This window comes from Phalangium opilio, unplaced genomic scaffold, assembly GCF_054372755.1.
Source record: "Phalangium opilio isolate 3A_F unplaced genomic scaffold, DU_Popi_V2 ptg000105l_1, whole genome shotgun sequence".
Classification (NCBI taxonomy): Eukaryota; Metazoa; Arthropoda; class Arachnida; order Opiliones; family Phalangiidae; genus Phalangium; species Phalangium opilio.
The window spans coordinates 10751349-10766538 of record NW_028324207.1 but is presented as its reverse complement, the minus strand read 5'-3'; the positions used below and the strand labels follow the sequence as shown (position 1 = coordinate 10766538).

Genomic DNA, 15190 nt, shown 5'->3' with positions numbered 1-15190 from the left:
CTTTGCAACGCGGAAGCGTTGTCGAGGGTACTTTGCATCATCGATGCGTTATCGAGGGTACTTTGCATCATCGATGCGTTATCGAGGGTACTTTGGATCGCGGAAGTGTCGTCGAGGGTACTTTGTATCGCGGAAGTGTCGTTGATAGAACTCTGGATCGCCGAAATCGCATCGAGGGTACTTTGAATCGTCGAATTAACGTCAATGGAACTTTTCATCGCCAAATTAACGTCCAGGGAACTATGCATCGTCGAAGCGTCGTCGAGGGAAATTTCCATCGCCGAAGAATCGTTGAGGGAGCTTTGTATCGTGGAAGAGTCGTTGATAGAACTCTGGATCGCCGAAATCGCATCGAGGGTATTTTGCACCGCCGAATTAATGTCGAGGGAATTTTGCATCGTCAAATTAACTTCGATGGTACTTTGCATCGCGGAAGTGTCGGTGAGGGTACTTTGTATCGCGGAAGCGTCGTCGAGGGTACTTTGCATCGGCGAAGTGTCGTCGAGGGTACTTTGCATCGGCGAAGTGTCGTCGAGGGTACTTTGCATCGGCGAATTAACGTCCAGGGAACTTTGCATCGCCGAATTGTCCTCGAGGGTACTTTGGATCGCGGAAGTGTCGAGAGTACTTGGCATCGCGGAAGTGTCGTGGAGGGTACTTTGCATCACCGAAGCGTTGTCGAGGGTAATTTGGATTGCCGAATTGACCTCGAGGGAACTCTGCATCGCGGAAGTGTCGTCGAGGGTACTTTCCATCGCCGAAGTGTCGCTCAGGGAACTTTGTATCGCGGAAGTGTTGTCGATAGAACTCTGGATCGCCGAATTGTCCTCGAGGGTACTTTGGAACGCGGAAGTGTCGAGAGTACTTGGCATCGCGGAAGTGTCGTGGAGGGTACTTTGCATCACCGAAGCGTTGTCGAGGGTAATTTGGATTGCCGAATTGACCTCGAGGGAACTCTGCATCGCGGAAGTGTCGTCGAGGGTACTTTCCATCGCCGAAGTGTCGCTCAGGGAACTTTGTATCGCGGAAGTGTTGTCGATAGAACTCTGGATCGCCGAATTGTCCTCGAGGGTACTTTGGATCGCGGAAGTGTCGAGAGTACTTGGCATCGCGGAAGTGTCGTGGAGGGTACTTTGCATCACCGAAGCGTTGTCGAGGGTAATTTGGATTGCCGAATTGACCTCGAGGGAACTCTGCATCGCGGAAGTGTCGTCGAGGGTACTTTCCATCGCCGAAGTGTCGCTCAGGGAACTTTGTATCGCGGAAGTGTTGTCGATAGAACTCTGGATCGCCGAAATCGCGTCGAGGGTACTTTGCATCGCGGAAGTGTCGTCGAGGGTACTTGGCATCGCGGAAGTGTCGTCGAGGGTACTTGGCATCGCGGAAGTGTCGTCGAGGGTACTTGGCATCGCGGAAGTGTCGTCGAGGGTACTTGGCATCGCGGAAGTGTCGTCGAGGGTACTTGGCATCGCGGAAGTGTCGTCGAGGGTACTTGGCATCGCGGAAGTGTCGTCGAGGGTACTTGGCATCGCGGAAGTGTCGTCGAGGGTACTTGGCATCGCGGAAGTGTCGTCGAGGGTACTTGGCATCGCGGAAGTGTCGTCGAGGGTACTTGGCATCGCGGAAGTGTCGTCGAGGGTACTTGGCATCGCGGAAGTGTCGTCGAGGGTACTTGGCATCGCGGAAGTGTCGTCGAGGGTACTTGGCATCGCGGAAGTGTCGTCGAGGGTACTTGGCATCGCGGAAGTGTCGTCGAGGGTACTTGGCATCGCGGAAGTGTCGTCGAGGGTACTTGGCATCGCGGAAGTGTCGTCGAGGGTACTTGGCATCGCGGAAGTGTCGTCGAGGGTACTTGGCATCGCGGAAGTGTCGTCGAGGGTACTTGGCATCGCGGAAGTGTCGTCGAGGGTACTTGGCATCGCGGAAGTGTCGTCGAGGGTACTTGGCATCGCGGAAGTGTCGTCGAGGGTACTTGGCATCGCGGAAGTGTCGTCGAGGGTACTTGGCATCGCGGAAGTGTCGTCGAGGGTACTTGGCATCGCGGAAGTGTCGTCGAAATAACTATGCATCGCCGAATTAACATCGAAAGAACTTTGCGCCGCCAAAGTTAGGTCGAAATAACTATGCATCGCTAATGTAACGTCGAAAGAACTATGCATCGCCGAAGTGTCGTCGAGGAAACTTGGCATCGCGGGAGCGTCGTCGATGCAACTTGGTATCGCCGAAGTGACGTCGAGACAACTTTGCATCGCGGAAGTTACTTCTTCAATTTCCAACATTTCGGGTGAAATTCCATTTAGAATCGTCTGTGGAGATTCGCTGCTCACAACCTCATAATTCTGCACGTAGCTGATATTTGGATACACGCATCCATTCACTTCCCACTCTGGGAAGATACTTGACACTACTACAACTTCCGCTGCTGAGACCATCCCTTGGTCAAGTACCTCCATTGAAGAATTTTCATTCATCTTTGTCTCAATAAGTGTTTCTTGTATTAGGTAATCTCACGCGGAGAACCAGTCACGTCAAAGTCAGTGTTAGTAAACAAATAGCATCACTTTTCCTATTTATATTCTTTGAGAGTCAAACGTATGACTTGCAGCAGCTAAACCATTTTAAATTTTAAAATAATTAAAATTATACGCAGGGCCGGAAATAAGCACGGGACACTGGACAGGGAAAATGACCAGTTTAAAAATTGCCTGGTACAGTTAAAAAATTAAATCGGAGGGACCACTACGAAAATTCAAGGGTAACCAGAGTCCAGACTTAAAGTCAAATATTTTAAATGTCCACTTTTTTTAGTTTAGAAGACGACGTTCCCTAGTCAATGGTCATGGACCAGTTATTCCGGACCAGGGGGCGGGGGTCGCTGCCGCAGTCTGGGAAATAGCACACTTCCTCTGGTCCAAAAACCAGTTTATTAATTTCTTGGACCAGTTTTTTAAATTAAAAAAATGGGGGTTACTGGTCCTCGGGACCAGTTTATTAATTGTTAATCTATAGGAGAACAAAGTCGGGGACCAGTCCTGAGACCAGTTTATTATTTAGGACACTAGGGGGGGTCACTGGTTCCAAGGGCTAATTTAAAAAAATATACTTATTTCCCAGACTCGCTGGCCTAATGACCAGATAAAAAAAAACCTTATTTCCCACCCTGATCGCGTCATGAATTTAACGAAAATAGTACTCAAGGTTTAGGCCTACCAAGCTGAAGTAACGATCCTCTCCCAAATTCACAGTCTTTACAAGTTCGCGGTTGACCGCAGTCGAGTTTAATTTTGATTAATCTAATCAATATATACTTAATTAAAAGTTTCAGCGTTTAGTAGTTGTTACGCGAATAACGGTTATAATATTAATTAAAGCTAAATAAACTAGCAAATATTTTGACATTACTAATTAGGTAAGTTCAATTAAAAGGCACGTCTGCACCCTTTTCAAAAATCGCTATTTTTCTCAACCATCCTATTTTTGCCACACTGCAAACTTCTACTACCCTTCCGCACTTGCGACCAGTCTTGGAAATAGCACAAGTCCAAAACCAGTTTGTTAATTGCTCGGACCATTTTTTTATTCCAAATGCGGGGAGTTACTGGTCCTTGGGACCAGTTTATTAATTAAGAATTTTTATGAAAATTGAGGAGGGACCAATTTAAAAATTCAACTTATTTTAAATTTCTACTCCACGGATATACACTCCTAGCCTAACTTTTTACAACCACACCCACTAGATCATGCGCGTATAGGAAAATTTTCGGATTTTTCGCTAGAAAAAAAATTGAACATGGCCGTCTATGGCAGGAACACGATTTTTGGCCCTAATTTTTAAAAAAACTTGATCAAATCTGTTGAAATTTTAGTCACAGGGTTTTAAATTATCGTGAAAAGGTTTTAAAACAAATAGTTATTTTCCTAAAAATTCATCTAAATTTTATTTGTGCATAATCGCATGCTATTAAGAAACTTAGGGAATTTTTAGGAAAAGAGGTATTCCTTTTAAAACTTTGAAACCTTGTTCGATAATTTAAAACCCTTCACACTTGTGGCCGCGCATGAGCAGTTGAAATGTTCACGCTTCTATGGAGTTAATGTGTAAACTAAACTACGACGGACGTGTAGGAGAACCTTTTGTAATTTAATATTAAAATATATTGCCTAGGCCTAGTATTTAAAACCGAGAGAGTACAATTAAAACCATGTTAAGAAATGAACAGAGTTTAAGTTCTAATGGAAACGGTGCATTGATACTAGTAGGCTAAAACTCACTAAGCCTCGGCGACGCTATGGGCTTCGCCAACCTTATTATAACAGGCCTGAGTACGCTATCTCAGGGTAGGGAGTCAAGGCGTATTTCGGCACCACGAGTAGATGACGCTTTTGAAAAATAAAATAGCGTCACATTTTTAAATTAATAACAAATGGCGTCTAATTTTAAAATTATAAGTAAAATGGCGTCTAATTTTAAAATTATAAGTAAAATGGCGTCAAATTTTAAAATTATAAGTAAAATGGCGTCAAATTTTAAAATTATAAGTAAAATGGCGTCAAATTTTAAAATTATAAGTAAAATGGCGTCTAATTTTAAAATTATAAGTAAAATGGCGTCTAATTTTAAAATTATAAGTAAAATGGCGTCTAATTTTAAAATTATAAGTAAAATGGCGTCTAATTTTAAAATTATAAGTAAAATGGCGTCTAACTTTAAAATTATAAGTAAAATGGCGTCTAATTTTAAAATTATAAGTAAAATGGCGTCTAACTTTAAAATTATAAGTAAAATGGCGTCTAACTTTAAAATTATAAGTAAAATGGCGTCTAACTTTAAAATTATAAGTAAAATGGCGTCTAACTTTAAAATTATAAGTAAAATGGCGTCTAACTTTAAAATTATAAGTAAAATGGCGTCTAACTTTAAAATTATAAGTAAAATGGCGTCTAACTTTAAAATTATAAGTAAAATGGCGTCTAACTTTAAAATTATAAGTAAAATGGCGTCTAACTTTAAAATTATAAGTAAAATGGCGTCTAACTTTAAAATTATAAGTAAAATGGCGTCTAACTTTAAAATTATAAGTAAAATGGCGTCTAACTTTAAAATTATAAGTAAAATGGCGTCTAACTTTAAAATTATAAGTAAAATGGCGTCTAACTTTAAAATTATAAGTAAAATGGCGTCTAACTTTAAAATTATAAGTAAAATGGCGTCTAACTTTAAAATTATAAGTAAAATGGCGTCTAACTTTAAAATTATAAGTAAAATGGCGTCTAACTTTAAAATTATAAGTAAAATGGCGTCTAACTTTAAAATTATAAGTAAAATGGCGTCTAACTTTAAAATTATAAGTAAAATGGCGTCTAACTTTAAAATTATAAGTAAAATGGCGTCTAACTTTAAAATTATAAGTAAAATGGCGTCTAACTTTAAAATTATAAGTAAAATGGCGTCTAACTTTAAAATAAGTAAAATGGCGTCTAACTTTAAAATTATATGTAAAATGGCGTCTAATTTTAAAATTATATGTAAAATGGCGTCTAATTTTAAAAATATAAATAAAAATGGTATCGCATTTTAAAAATATAAATAAAAATGGTATCGCATTTTAAAAATATAAATAAAAATGGTATCGCATTTTAAAAATATAAATAAAAATGGTATCGCATTTTAAAAATATAAATAAAAATGGTATCGCATTTTAAAAATATAAATAAAAATGGTATCGCATTTTAAAAATATAAATAAAAATGGTATCGCATTTTAAAAATATAAATAAAAATGGTATCGCATTTTAAAAATATAAATAAAAATAGTATCGAATTTTAAAAATATAAATAAAAATAGTATCGAATTTTAAAAATATAAATAAAAATAGTATCGAATTTTAAAAATATAAATAAAAATAGTATCGAATTTTAAAAATATAAATAAAAATAGTATCGAATTTTAAAAATATAAATAAAAATAGTATCGAATTTTAAAAATATAAATAAAAATAGTATCGAATTTTAAAAATATAAATAAAAATAGTATCGAATTTTAAAAATATAAATAAAAATAGTATCGAATTTTAAAAATATAAATAAAAATAGTATCGAATTTTAAAAATATAAATATAAATAGTATCGAATTTTAAAAATATAAATATAAATATAAATAGTATCGAATTTTAAAAATATAAATAAAAATAGTATCGAATTTTAAAAATATAAATAAAAATAGTATCGAATTTTAAAAATATAAATAAAAATAGTATCGAATTTTAAAAATATAAATAAAAATAGTATCGAATTTTAAAAATATAAATAAAAATAGTATCACTTTTTGAACTTAGGAATAGTAAAAGGTTATATTTTAAAAATATAAGTAAACTAGCAAGTAAAATTTGAGACTATTTTATATTTTTAAAATGTGTTACTATTTTATATTTTTAAAATGTGTTACTATTTTATATTTTTAAAATGTGTTACTATTTTATATTTTTAAAATGTGTTACTATTTTATTCCTATTTTAAAATGTGTTACTATTTTATTCCTATTTTAAAATGTGTTACTATTTTATTCCTATTTTAAAATGTGACGTTATTTTACTTAGAATTTTAAAATGTGGTTAATTTAGAGATTTGAGGTTTTCAAAAGCGTCATCTATGCGTGGTACCAAAATACGCATTGACTCCCTACCCTGAGATAGCGCACTCAGGTCTGTTATAAAAATGTTGGCGAAGCTTTGGTTTTTATCGCGACGGGCCTTGGTTTTTACCGTGGAGGGTTTCGGCTGAAGGGAAAGCCGCGCAAATTTCGCCGGTGTGAATGGGGGTGTGCCACGGCACGGATTTATAACAAGAGCGTCGCTTACGCAAAACGTTTGATTTTATAGGGACGGGCCTTGGTTTTTACCGTGGCGGCCGGTTTCGGCTGAAGGGAAAGCCGTGCAAATTTCGCCGGTGTGAATGGGGGTGTGCACGGCACGGATTTATAACAAGACCGTCACGTACGCGAAGCCTTGGTTTTTATCGGGACAATTTTCGGTTGAAGGGAAAGGCGTGCAAATTTCGCCGTTGTGAATGGAGGTGCGACACGGCATGGATTTATACCTACCGTGCTTGGATAATGTAAGATGCAGATATGAAAGAAAAGGGTGAAAAATAAAGATAGGTGTGCTGTCAGACTATAAGATCGAGTTGTGTTCGGATTGATTATTGGTGTGGAAAACTAAAAACATTGGTGTGCCGTCCAACTATTAGGGATAAGTTAGATGAGATGTATTGGAAATGATAATGGGCTACTCGCGACACCTAAATTCTCCCAGAGTACCTCGCGCACGCCCCTACCCTTCGGTAGGTGATTGTTAAGTGCTGCCGCGTAGCGCCATTGTACAATTTCGTACTGTACGACCCTACCCAACCGCTGAGGATGCTGGGAAGATTATGCATAGATATATTAAAAGGGTAGATACCCAATTCAATTTGAGGTCGACGTGAAACGGCCAAATAGCAGACAGCCGTTATTTTGTGGGGTAGCCGTATAAAGCGACATCTATCGATAACTTTCGAAACTAAATTAGGTATTAAAGCCACATGAGTCGTGTAATGACTACTGATATTATAATTGTTATTTTCCCCTTTTTGCTCTGTTTTATTTCTCTTTCAAGCCCAAAATTTGCGCCTATATAGCCAGTCTCCAAACGCCTTGCTATTTAGGCCCAAATATTTGGGCTTAAATAGTCTCTATTGGGCCTAAATAGTCTCTATTGGGCCTAATATCAGCCCTAAGAACGTTGGCTATTTAGGCCCGAAATTTTAAGCACCCAATTTTTGGGCCTAAATAGTCTCTATTGGGCCTAATATCAGCCCTAAGAACGTTGGCTATTTAGGCCCAAAATTTTAAGCACCCAATTTTTGGGCCTTAATAGAAATTCCCAATTCCCAATAAATAATGTAAGTTTGAAGTTAGAAAAAAAATATGCATTAAGCCTAATTTAAGTTTCGTGCCATTTCCCGGGCAAATTATTTTTCACCACTTCAATTTGTCTCCGATAGATGGCGTTTTATACGGCTATTCCCAGAAAATAGCGGCTGTATGCTAGCTGTCCCTTCCGCGGTTTCTCGTTAAGCTTAAGTTTGGAAAATAGCTTCGCATCTTCATTGTCTATATTGGTCAAAATGTCCAGTGACCATCCTAAGTTTATACAAAAATTATGGGACATTTTTAAATTTTTATGTCTAGTGTCCTGTGCTTATTTCCGGTCTTGGTGCGGGCTGAAGGAAAACGTTTGCGAGCAGGCATGGAAATAAGACTGGTTTATTGGTCAAAAACCAGTATATTATAAGCTTGGACCTGTTATTTTTTTATTTCAAAATATGAGGGTCACTGGTCCCAATGACTAGTTTATAAATTCCTTGGGTACGTTCAGTAACCCTCTTTGATGACAGCGCTTATTAAGCGATGTCAGATTTTCCCTACTGTACGCTTTTTCGCGTTTCCAGTTTTGACATCATGATGCTCAGCGCTTGCCCATCAAAAAAACCATCTAATCGATATGGTTTTCTTTGATGGCGTGACGTAGCGCTTGACTGTTGAACACTCGACTGACAAAAATTTGGCGCGGGATTTAAAATTTAAATTCCAATAATGCTATTCCTACAGTAATTGTATTAGTTTTCTTTACAAAACTACTTCTACCATTCAAATAGACATCATTTTCATAAAAAAAATTCCTTATTTGCGAGCCTGTTAATAATTGAGACGAGCCATTTGTGCTTTGTCCCCAAGTCCATTTTCGAAAACAGCGCTAACTTCAAAATGTCTCTTTACCGTTCAACAACCTTCTACGTCACTTCTCGAGCCCAACAACCAAACAGCGATTTCCTTGAGATTTTCCTTACTGAACGTACCCCTTCTTTTATTAAAAATTGATATGGGGACCACTTAAATTATAATTTCATTTTAACATCAATTTCGACTCCAGGAGTCCAGTTGAGCATTTTTGTATAGAGTAGTATCGATTCCCACTGCTGAAACGTCATCTATGATATTTTGGGGAAAGATTCAGTTCAGTTCAGTTTCCAACTATAACGAAACCTAGTATTTTGAATGATTTCAAGGAGGAAGTAGTAAGCCGCCATTGTAATCGCAAATTATGGCTAGAAAGCATAAGAAGTGTTGTGTGAAAGATTGTACCGGTGAAAAACGTGACAAGAATTTGCCTGAGGTTCGCGAAATTAGGTTTTTTTGCATTCCCGGAATAATACGAAACCAGGGAATCAAAACAGAAGAGCTATCTGCCCGTAGACGTAAGCTGTGGATACAAAACCTAAGGCTTAGCGAAAGTGATGCATTGGCCAAGTTAAGTGTCTGTTCAAAGCATTTTTACTCAGGTGAGTGGTTCAACTACCTGTTAATTAATATTTCGTTAAACTGATTATAACCCGTTAAACTTTTATAGTTTTTCAATTGCTCCTTGCTATAGGGCGATATTCCTTCGATTAAATAGCAGTAAATATCAGAAAAGGAAACGGGTGGCAGGTATTGGAAAGTTTCATGTTGATCAGGCTTCACTACTTTACAATCTTGGTTCTTCAACAAATATGGGTCTACATCATTAATGTACGCAATTTTTACCTTGTATCTGTTTTGAACATGTGCCTCTAAACTATTAAAATAATCCGACTTTTCCATGTTGATGGCTAAGGAGTCAATAATCAATCTAAAAGCCCATGGTTTACTGTACAAGGCATAGAAACTTGCGATTAAAATGGCGGCACCTTTTTCCAATCACTAAAAAATTACAAAGACCACAGATTTTCATGTGTGCTAGTCCCGAAGTATAGGCATATCGTTTATGGATCTATCTATAAGCAGACGACAAAATTGGGCTGATACTACTCTATACACTCCTAGGCAGAGAGAACAATAAAATTTTAAAATGTCCCATAATATTTTTCTAATCTAAGGGGTCACTGGACATTTAGACCAATAAATTTTACTAATTTTGATAGCTTGACTATGAAGATGCGACACTATTTATGCACACTCAAGTGGACAAAGTCCAACACATTTTCCAATCAAATGGGGGCGTTACTGGACACATGTTCTATAAGAAAGTTTTCTTATTTCCGGCCCTGGGCCTAGGTGTCCCCTAGCAGTTTTAGTAATAACAATATTAGGTTACTTATGCTGAAAGCAATAAAGTTTACCATTTTTAACATTGAATTTTGTCTTTATTAACCCGAATCCTGGGACCAGTACAAAAAAATTGGGAAAGGATTACTGGTCCTGGGACCAGTTTAATATTCAAAACACCAGGGGTCACTGGTCTGGAGAACTAATTTAGAAATAAACCTTATTTCCATGCCTGTGTGCAAGTATTTCCCGGTGTGAATCAGGGCCGAAAATAAGCAGAGGGCACAGAACACTGGACATTGTCCAATAAAATTTTAAAATGTCCCATAACCTTTTAAAAACTAAGGGGGTCACTGGACAGTTGACCAGTAAATTTTTCCGACGTTTTGATAGCTTGACTATGATGATGGGACACTTTTTTGTGCACTGCACTGGACACATGTCCTATAACTATTTTTTCTTATTTCCAGCCCTGGTGTGAATGGTCTTACTTGGTAAGCCTTGGTTTTTATCGGTGCAATTTGCAGTGTGCAAAAATATCAAGTTGGTCCAAAACCAGTTTATTAAATGCTTGGACTAGTTTTTAAATTCAAAAAGTGGGGGCTACTGGTCCTTGGGAGCAGTATATTAATTGCAAATCTATATGAGAACAAAGACTGGGACCAGTTGACTATTTCGGACACTAGGGGGGTCACTGGTCCCAGGGACTAGTCTAAAAAATATCCTTATTTCCCAGGCTGCGAGAGAGGAAGGGTACTAGAACTTTGCAGTGTGGAAAAAATATCTTAGTGGTGAAAATAGCTATTTTTTAAAAGGTGTGGCTTTAACGGTCTATCACGCAATACCGTTATATAATTATCGTATTTTTGTAGTTATTTTATATAAATTAAAGCATAATTAATAATAATTTAAATCATTTCCACTTACCTAAGTTTATGAAGTTGTTTACTTCCTAGCGTAGCGCTCGTCAGTCGCCGCCATTCTTGGTCACTCGCTGCGCGTCTACAACGTGAGAAATGCGTTAGCATAGAGACTATATACCCCATCTGTGGCTATAGTGGGAAGCTTGGTTATGGTACGGCCAACTATTAACATGGAAATCGGCGTAGCTGGCCGTGATTCAGAAAACAAACCAATCATAGAGATAGGAACATATATACCTCTAGAGTCACAACATGGAAGCGTCCCCATAGACTTTAACCTTATCATTAGTGAATATACAACGTTAAAAACAGTATACTTTATCAAATACACCCAGCGCCATCTGTGCCAAAACGGAAGAACTATTTTGATATATTTTCAACGGCGTAGTCTGCTACTGTGTCTATGCGTGTATTGTATTCTAGCAAATTCGAGGGAAGTGATAATGAATTAATTAAACAAATTGATGATGATTTGACAAGTTAATTAAACAAACATTATTTTTTTGGAGTGAATGAACGAATCATGAATGCTGAATGTAAAATGTACGTATCAACTAATAAATAAATTCAAATTATAAATATACTACTATTGTCCTTGGAATAAAATCAGTTTGGTCAGTCGTTTTCTAATATTCTCTTTTCATTTTCTCGTTCATATTCTTTGCTATTTTCCTCAGCCTGATATCTGTGTAGATGTTTATTGCCTTTTTAACAATGTGATTTAAATCGTGGTTCCATCCGAACTCTTGGTAATATATGTGCTCCGTTAGAGTGGGAAATATGTTTTCATGAATTAAGCATCGTCAACAAGAGTTTCTATTTTGAGTGGAATGTTTTTAATGCAACCACGACATTTTTCAAGATTTAAGACTTCTAAGGCATTTTTCAGTAAGATCTATGATTTTGGCAATATCCTTAGATGGATATTGTCTGTGGAAATACGTTAATGTTTGACAAAGCCCCTAAAATTACAATGATATAGCCTGTAGCTCTGTACATACAACAAACAGAGGGCTATCGTGTTCTTCAATGTCCATTGGGATGTCATACATTTCTGTGCGTTGGGAAAATGCTCCAACTTCTACAGTTAATGCGCGATATCCTCTATTGCATTTTCGTCTAGATTATGCTCCGCGGGTTCATTGACCTCAATGTAACTTGCCAAAGGTATAGGCTAGTTTGGAGTGTGATATTGACCGCCGCTTGAATAGTTGGCAATAAGGTAGGCCTATTTTCAACCGTTTCATTTACCGACGCGTGAGTGGTTTGGGGAAAGGTTTCATTTGGGATTGTTCTAGCGTATGTTTTCTGTAAATTGTATTAACAAGTTAAATAAGCACCAAAAGTTATTTTGCAAAACAGTAAATTAGAATTTAGGAGATCCTCATTTGATTCCGGTAAAAATAAAGAAGGAATCTCAGTTCTTGTCAGCCTGGACTAAGTAAAGCTAAGTTTCTATTATTAGTCCAAGTTGTCAGTACTTTAATAATGGAAGCATTTTCCCGAAAGGCATTTGCCTCAAAATTATCTCCGCAAATCGCGTCATTTGCAGTTGGAACCCAGTCCGTTTTTCCTATGGCTTATTGTGATAACAACTTAGTTTAATAAATTAATAATGTCAACGTTTAATTTATTGGGTTTTCACCTATGGCATTAAACCTTTTTGTTTCTTCCAGTATTTTTACAAGAGGAAACAGCGCATTTTCTACCCATTTTGTTAAATTTTGAACAGAAATAAAATAAAACACTTAAATATACTTTGGAAACATTTATTTAGATAGTTAAGAACAAATAAAATAATATAAGGTCCGTCAACTGAAAAAAGTTTGAAAAAGTTACAGATTTACCGCGAAAAGTTCATTTTTCCCGCCAAAAAGTCATTTTTAGCGCGAAAACCTTTTTTAGCAACGCCATCTATTTGTAGCTCGAATAATATTTTAGTTAAGAATATCGCCGATAGTGGCGCTGGTGTCGAATGATAAAGTTTACATGGTTTTAAAAAGTGCGGCCTGTCTCGGGATATACGTTGTGACTCTAGAGGTATATATGTTCCTATCTCTATGAAACCAATCATCACGGAGTTGGTGCTCTTGAACAGGGCCAGAAATAAGAAACATTTATTATAGTGACCTCCCCTATTTGACTGGAGAATTAATTGGACATTGTCCACTGGTATGTGCATAAATAGTGCCGCATCTTCACAGTTAAGCCATGGATAAAGAATGCGCGTACGGAAATTTGTTTTCACGCTATAGGATAGGCAACTCCCTATCTCGAACGACAGCTTATTCTGTATATACTTTGTTACAACATCGGTTGTCAGCACGCGTAAACCTAGGTCTCTATGTAACGTAGCTTTGTACGTGCTGTCAAGAGACTAAAAACTTGAGGATTTTCAGGATTTAAAATATCCGCGAGTTTTTAGCTAGAGTGCACGGGCCTCTGGGCCTTCCCTTAGTTTCAAATATGTGTGAAATTGCCTACAGCCTGCTACACGTATTTTAAACTAAGGTCCGTGCACTCGAGCTAAAAAACTCGCGGATATTTTAAATCCTGAAAATCCTCAAGTATTTTGTCTGTTGTCAGCACGTACAAAGCTAGGTTACAACCGATGTTGTAACAGAGTATATAAAGAATAAGCTGCCGTTCGAGATAGGGAGTTGCCTATCCTGTAGAGTGAAAACAAATTTCCTCACGCGCTTCCTTTATTCATGGTCAAGCTATCAAAACTTCAGAAAACTATTGGTCAAAATGTCCTGTGACCCCCTTAATTTCTAAAATACTTATGGGACATTTTAAATTAAATTTTATTGGACAATGATTGTCCAGCCCTTGTTCCTAATCAAAAACGAAAAAGAAAAAGTCCTGTGGACCTGTGCTTATTTCCAGCCCTGCTCTTGAGTCTTGTCGAACTTGTTCCTTTTCTTCAGAGCCTTTGAGCACTAGGAGCTTTTTGAAGAGGGTTGATGTAAAAATTAAATCTTTGTAATCATCACCGAAAACTCTAATTTTATTATCCGAATCATTTTGGAAATACTAATTGTGATCTAGAAAATACAGGTAAATAATTATTTCTTTATTTAATATACTAAATTAGGCTTAAAAATTGAATAAACGGCGTGTGATGTTGCATGTTGCGCTAAGCCTTGGCCGCTTACGTTAACGTTAACGTGTGTTAAAAACGTGTTTCTAACGTTTAATTCTTAGAAATATGTTGATGCCCAAGAAGAACCGCGTTACCATCTACGAATATTTATTCAAAGAAGGCGTTTTGGTGGCCAAGAAAGACTTGAACGCTCCTAAACACCCCGAATTGGACAAAGTTCCCAATTTACACGTAATCAAGGCATTGCAATCTTTGAAGTCGAAGGGATACGTGAAGGAACAGTTTGCGTGGAGACATTACTATTGGTATTTGACGAATGAGGGTATTCAATACCTTAGGGATTTCCTCCATCTACCCCCTGAAATTGTACCATCAACGTTGAAGAGGCAAATGAGGTCCGAGCCCGCCAGACCACGAACCAAAGGTAAGCCGCAGCCCCTACCTTTGCCCCTTGTAAGCTCTATGGCAATTTACATGGAGTGCCATTAGTCTATTTGCTCTCTAGAGTAATGGCAAGCCCTTACCTTTTACTGTATTAAATTCTATTGCAAAAATAACATGGGTTGCCATTAGTCTAATTATTCTCTACAGTAATGGCAGCCCCTCCCTTTGGCCCTTCTAAGCTCTATGGGAATTAACATGGAGTGCTATTAGTCTATTTATTCTCTATAGTAACGGCAGCCCCTTACCTTCCACTGTATTAAATTCCATGGCAAAAAAACACTGGGTGCCATTAGTCTATTTTTTATATCATTGTTGTCTAAATCATTTTTTTAGCTCCAGAATCTGCTCCCAAGGGTGTTGGTAGCGACAGGGAAGCGTACCGTCGCACTCCCGGTGGCCCAGACAAGAAGGGAGATGTCGGTATCGGAGCTGATACCAAATTGGAATTTGTAAGTCTCATTTTTCATTTTGAATTGGTAACATTAATATTGATTTTTTATTTGTGTTTCATGAACAGAAGGGTGGATTTGGTCGTGGCCGAGCTCCTTAAACATCTTTTGTATCTTCAATATAAATAAATATGTGAAAACATGA

At 37.6% G+C, this 15190-nt stretch overlaps 1 protein-coding gene and 1 long non-coding RNA gene across 4 annotated transcripts; both read left to right on the top strand.

Moving 5' to 3' along the window:
• The first annotated feature begins 10382 nt into the window (after positions 1-10382).
• Positions 10383-12799, top strand: LOC149629949 (uncharacterized). Of its 3 annotated transcripts, none has more exons than XR_016374411.1 (2): positions 10383-11589; positions 12170-12799. It is a non-coding gene; the product is annotated as an uncharacterized LOC149629949 (long non-coding RNA). The 3 variants fall into 3 exon arrangements; XR_016374410.1 differs by lacking the exon at positions 10383-11589 and adding an exon at positions 11811-11934; XR_016374409.1 differs by lacking the exon at positions 10383-11589 and adding an exon at positions 11817-11934 and having other exon boundaries at positions 12029-12799.
• Positions 12800-13946: 1147 nt separating this feature from the next.
• On the top strand, positions 13947-15190 carry RpS10b (Ribosomal protein S10b). The gene is made up of 4 exons (XM_089851630.1): positions 13947-14106; positions 14254-14576; positions 14930-15045; positions 15114-15190. Exons 2-4 carry the CDS (start codon positions 14258-14260, stop codon positions 15144-15146), a joined length of 468 nt encoding a protein of 155 aa, XP_089707756.1. The 5' UTR covers positions 13947-14106; positions 14254-14257; the 3' UTR covers positions 15147-15190.